At 36.0% G+C, this 6,000-nt stretch overlaps 1 protein-coding gene across 1 annotated transcript in view; it reads right to left on the minus strand.

Annotated features, from left to right (window-relative positions):
• The window catches only part of LOC306998343 (uncharacterized protein), a gene marked incomplete at its 5' end in the record, with an annotated part of 55,524 nt that extends 51,741 nt beyond the window's left edge, over window positions 1–3,783 (minus strand). Inside the window, one exon of the mRNA XM_079612310.1 lies at window positions 3,726–3,783. Within this exon, the coding sequence (XP_079468436.1) occupies window positions 3,726–3,783 (58 nt within the window). The remainder of the gene's footprint in view (window positions 1–3,725) is intronic.
• Window positions 3,784–6,000: the final 2,217 nt, after the last annotated feature.

Consider the following 6,000-nt stretch of genomic DNA (forward strand, 5'->3'; position numbering starts at 1 on the left):
ATACCTCCCAACAAAATTATGGATTGTTTTTGTAGTTTTTACGAATGTTAACACACAACATCCCACAATATCAAAAACAATATTCCAAACCATACAGTATAAAAACCTCTGCATCTGCAATGATCAGATCAAAAACAATATATCTCAGCTGATAACAAACAAACAATTGAATAATTGACACAGAGCTGATTTATGTTGGGTAAATTGGGCCAACCACAGCTGATTCCAGTCTGGCTTAGACTGGCTTAGAGAGGCAGGGGCTATTTTTGTTCTATTACATTGACACTTTTACAGTAAAAGGAGGAGAAGGGAGAAGAGCAGGCCCAGTGAGAGATGCAGTGAGCCAGTGGACCCTATAATACCGAGCGCATCCTTGCCTTTCTCAATGATCTCCACCAGCGCCTGGTTCTCATGAAAACATGAGGACCTTTGTAATTACCTGGGACAATGTGGCTTTCCATCATTCGCAAGCAAGAACAACATGGTTTGAAGTCCACCCAAGACTGGTAAGTCTCTTCCTTCCACCCTATTCAGCTTTCCTCAACCCCATAGAGGAGTTCGTTTCTGCATGGAGGTGGAAGGTTTATGACCATCAGCCACATGACCAGATGTCCCTCCTTGAAGCCATGGATGCTGGTGCAGGGACATCACAGTTCATGATTGCCAAGGGTGGATCCGACATACCAAGCGTTTTTATCCCAGGTGCATCGCCTTGGATAATATCAGATGCGATGTTGATGAAAACATGTGGCCTAACCCTGCAGATCGCAGAGATTAGATACAGTAATTTTGTGCTTTTTTTAAGCACACAAAAACGACAAAAAGTAATTTGAAACCTGGTGTACTTTGATTGACTGCATGTACCTTTTGAAGTGAAAACAAGTGTTATTCTTTGACAGAATAATTTCATTTTGAGTCAGAGTTCCAGTGTTTTGGTAAAGTTAGTGTGTGCAGAGAAAGATGTGTTCTATTTTGAAATGAAGAGTAAGTATATATTTAACAAAATATGTTTTTGAGAAGAAAATTATCCATTTGGCCAATTGTGTTCTGTAGGTGTGAGTCTGTGTTAAGAGTTTAGAAAAACTATCTGAAGTATGGGTAAGAGCTTGTTAGCGATTGAAAAAAACTGTAGTTGATGTGTGCAGTCGGTGTTAAAGTGAGTGCAGCATAGTACAGTGGTTTGGTGCTGTCAGTGATTGTAATCAAACAAAAGAAAAAAATCACGGACTGCTGTTGGCCTAGTAGCCTTTGTAGCATTTTGTTTTTTATAAATTGAAAATGTTTATTTTATATATATATTTTTTTATAATTGATGACTATTCAATATATGTAGTATGATACTTTATAAATGGCTAGGCTAGAATTTTCAACAGTCCCTTAGGAGTTTGTAAAATCTTGGTCTAATGGATAAAATGTAATTAAGATATATATATATATATATATATATATTTATTTATTTTTTTTCATATATTTTATTCTATTGTAAATAGGGCTGCAACAAAATTATTATTAAAATAATTGATTATGAATTTAATGATTCATTGTGTCGCGTGAGTATTGCTAAAGTCGCTAGTATAGCCCATTGGCTATGTTGTATCCCCAGAATTCCGATCCGCGCACAGGGACAAAAATAAATAAATATTTTCACAGAGTAAAGTCTTCTCTACGAAATGCAATGCAAGAGATCGCACGGGCGCATCCGCATCCTGATTATGTCTGCTATATTTGCTTCTTATTTATTAATTCCAGGCAATTGGTTGATGAAACATTGATTAAAATTAAGATACAATTTATACAAAACGAAATTCAATTTAAAGAAAGGCTTTTTACAAAACAAAACTTAAAGTGGTCAAAATAATCTCTGACCCATCTTATGATCCTACTCATGCTGTTCACTTTTCATATACCGGTAATCAACATAGATTAAATTAAAATAATAAAATATCATTATATTATGTAAACATAAATATGGAATACAATTGAATTACTGCCTGAGGAAAATTTGACTATTTTAAAGTGTGCTCGTTTTTTTTTGCTCTGTAACAACATTTAACTCATTTAAGTCTGTCTAGCAAAAAATTTAAACCATAGCCTAGCCTATATTTCGTTTTGCCAGCACTTTAATTTAGACATCATTCCATTTCTGTTCTAAATGTGAAATAATAAATGTAATTAGCTGCAAGCAGCATTTATCGGTGTTCAAGCTTTTAAGGCCTTTGAGCACATTTAAGCATTTAAGACATTACGTTTTATTTAGCAAACTTTTAACCACTGACATAAAAGATAGAAAAGTCCATTTACCATGATTTACCATTTTCTAGTATGATTTTTCATGACTTACCGATTTACCATGAATCTAACATGATTTACCGTAGTTTACCATGATATACCAAGTTCTATATGATTCACCATGATTTACCTTGTTCTATTATGGTTTACAACAATTGAACACATTCTAGTATGATTTAATATGATTCTAGCATGATTTACCATAGTTTACCATGATTTACCATGTTAAAGCTGCAGTCCGTCGTTTTTCCTCTTTGTCGCCATCTCTGTTCGAAATCTGCAATTGCAGTTATTCGCGGAATTATTAACTGAGCGTGGGTAGTAAATCAACACAATGTATTGAGGCTGCCACGTCGCTGTGGATACTGTAACGTTACTGTCATCAGCAATCTCAGAGTATACTTTTTGAAAGTCTCAACATTAGAAATTTCATCGGAAAATGTCATCTGAACAAGTAAGTAACATTCACTTTTGTTCTGACCAAATTCGGGGGGTGGGGGGAAGCATTGCAGTAGGCTATATCATGCTGATTAAATCTAACGATTGCTTATATCACGTCAAAACGTGAAAAATATATTTTTTCTGTAGCCACTCTGAAGTCCGAAGTCTTTGGGTTTTACAACTGGTGAATCTCCAGTTGTCACTGGTGATTGTCGCTTTAAACTTTCGGGATCCGCCATACCAAGTGCTAAGCTAAACCTCCACCTCCATCATCCACACACGCTAGCCGGGGACTCCTTCTCTATGTGTACAGAAGTGACGTATGACGCAAAGACATGCTCGAAATTCCCGCGGAAATCCACCAGTACCACTGGAATTAAAATCATTATTACAAGCTTACCGTTTTGAATCGAGGTAAGGCAAGCAGATCGTTTTGAACACTGGCTGGTTACGTTTTTTTTCCAAAATGTCTTTTTTGATATTTTTAAACCCAAAAAAGTGCCGGACTGCAGCTTTAAAGGATGATTTACCAGGAATCTAGCATGATTTACCCTATTTACTAGGATTTACCATGTTTATAGCGTTATTTACCACGATTTACCACGTTGCTAGCAATTATGTGAAGCATCAGAACAAATGAAGTTATAAACTCTGACAAAATATGATTGTGTTATAATAGTAATTGTTATATATGGGATTTTTTAGTGTCTAATTATATGAATGCAAAAGCACATGTGAAAATACTATTAATAAGAAGAATGTCCAGCAGAGGGCAGTAGAAGACCACTTATTGGCTCACTTTCATTTTGAACTACTTGGTTTCACCAGTATTCTGCATTAAAGCAAAAAAAAAAAAAAAAAAATTATGTTAAAGGGCACCTATTATGACATTTAAAATGTTCCTAATGTTGTTTAGGGAGTCCCCAACAACAGTTTTACATGCATGCAATAACAAAAAACACTTTTGATGTCGTATAATATGCATTTATTTTTACCTGATTTGCTCACCGACTCCCAAATGAATCGTTCAACGACTCGTTTTTCCAAACCCATCCTTTGCGCGACGCTAATCTGCGTTGATTGGTCAGATGACCCAGCAGTGTTTGCAGAGATAATACTTTAACACGGAGTACAATGATGCTTTCATCAATTAAATCGTGTTATAATAATGATTATAGTCCACTGCTTTGTAGTTTGTAGTAAAAAAATAAAAATAAGATAAAGAATTTAATGTTATGTTAGCGAGCATAGCCCAGAGTTCATATTGTAAAAGCACAATCAGTCTTTGTTTGCGTTAGCCCGATGCATAAACATAACGTTTTTACAAAAATAAAAAAATAAAAAAGCAGTTACGTTACTACGAGGTATTATTCTATTCTTTAAGACAACTCCGAAAACAACGACAAACACTTCACATATCTCAATACAATTGTCATTGAAGACCTAGAAGCTAAATGGTGCTTACACAACAAACAAAATACTTAAGCATGCTACATAAAACATAAAAGCAACAATTATTAATAACACTTACAGGTTGTGATACGGAGGAGGAAGCTGATGCAAATACACTTGGCACTGAACCTTCCTTCAATATCAGCCGGCTCGCGAATCCAAGTTTGATTGCATTTAAAAAGCAATCGTCTTCAAAATGACGCGAGCAAAGCACAAGGCTCGGACTATACTTCTGTGGTATAGCTGTATATATGAATTGTAGCCACTTAGTCTTCAAATGCTCCTCCTTGGGCAGATGAAAAAAGTTGTCTTTTGAGTCGCACTTCAGAACACAGCGTCTCGTCGCCATGATATTTTCCCTGCTGGCCTTGGAGCGCAATAAGTGGGCGTATCGTATTCAAATAACTTGACAAGTTGACGTCATCTAGTCAGAGAAAAAGCTTCGGTCTTCTAACGATTCATAAAAATGACTCCGAGTCGACTCTTACTTTTGAAAGACAATAACTTTATATACGGTGCACTTTCATATTTCAAACTTTGCAGGATGTTTTTGTTCACTTAGATCTATGTTACACACTACACGAAAGGTAAATTTCAAAATTCCATAATAGGTGCCCTTTAACTCCATGATGCATGCTTACACACACACACACACACACACACTTTTGGGATATGTTATTGTGAAAATCTCTTTTAATGCTGTATAATAAGCATTTCAGGATTCCCATTTCTCAATGTGACACAATTGTCAATAGTAATACTCCAATAGATTAATTTTGACAAAATGTGATTGTAAATGTTAAAATAATTATTTTATAAAGTCTAAATATGAATTAGGGAGTAATATGATGAAATGACAGCAGGGGGCAGTATAATACCACTTATTGGCTTAATATGCCATGTTATTCATATAATTTTCATCTTTTTTAACTGTTAAAGAGGCATATTTTTTACAATCTGTCTGAAATTTTTCATGCTTCTTCATCATGTAATTTCACATGTTCTGACCTGTTTTTAAGAAGATCTGAGCATTCATTGAAGATATATAGGCTTTTGGTGACACTTGGTCAAGGCTACATTTTGAAGTGACCCTATTATAGCCATCCAAATGCAGAAGTTCAACTTTTCTGATAATTAATGATCTAGAGAGTCCAGAGAATTGTTCTGCCATGGTTTTGAACATCATAGATGTAAAACACCATTTACAGCCAATACAGGCAATTTACCATAGGAAATATATGGTTTTAAAGCTTTTTAACAGTTATAGCGCCGCCTATTGTCTGATCTCCATTAAAGCAGCACTAGGTTACTTTTCAACCTTAATAATATATTTCCAAGTCTCTTGTGATGGTACATCGACTTACAATAGGTTGAATGACACGTCTGCCATAGCCTGACGGGGTCTGTAGCGTTTTTAATCGTACTTTTAAACTTCGGGTTTCGGGTAGTAACCGGCGAACAAAGAGAACTACAAAATTCGACTGCTTTACGGCATATACGTCACTTCCCCCACTTCCTTAAAATCGGACGTGCGAGCCAAACTAGCGTTTGTTTGCCAAATGTTATAGTCATAGCCGAAGCAGACAGAAAAGCAAGAAAGCAAAGGTTTTGTCGGAGGAAAGCAACAAGAGGAAACGAGAAAGTGATCGTATTAAAGGCAGAACGAGGATCAACATTGGGCCAGCGTTTCCTCGCTGGCATGAGCTGAAGGAGGAGGAGGGGTGCCCGATGTTTTCCAGGGATTATTCTCTTTTTTGAGCGACAGTCCCAGAAAATTCATATTCTTTCCCGGGACACGAATTGTCCCGTTTTTTTGTG

This window comes from Phoxinus phoxinus (genome assembly GCF_949152265.1).
Source record: "Phoxinus phoxinus genome assembly, chromosome: 5".
NCBI classification, from domain to species: domain Eukaryota; kingdom Metazoa; phylum Chordata; class Actinopteri; order Cypriniformes; family Leuciscidae; genus Phoxinus; species Phoxinus phoxinus.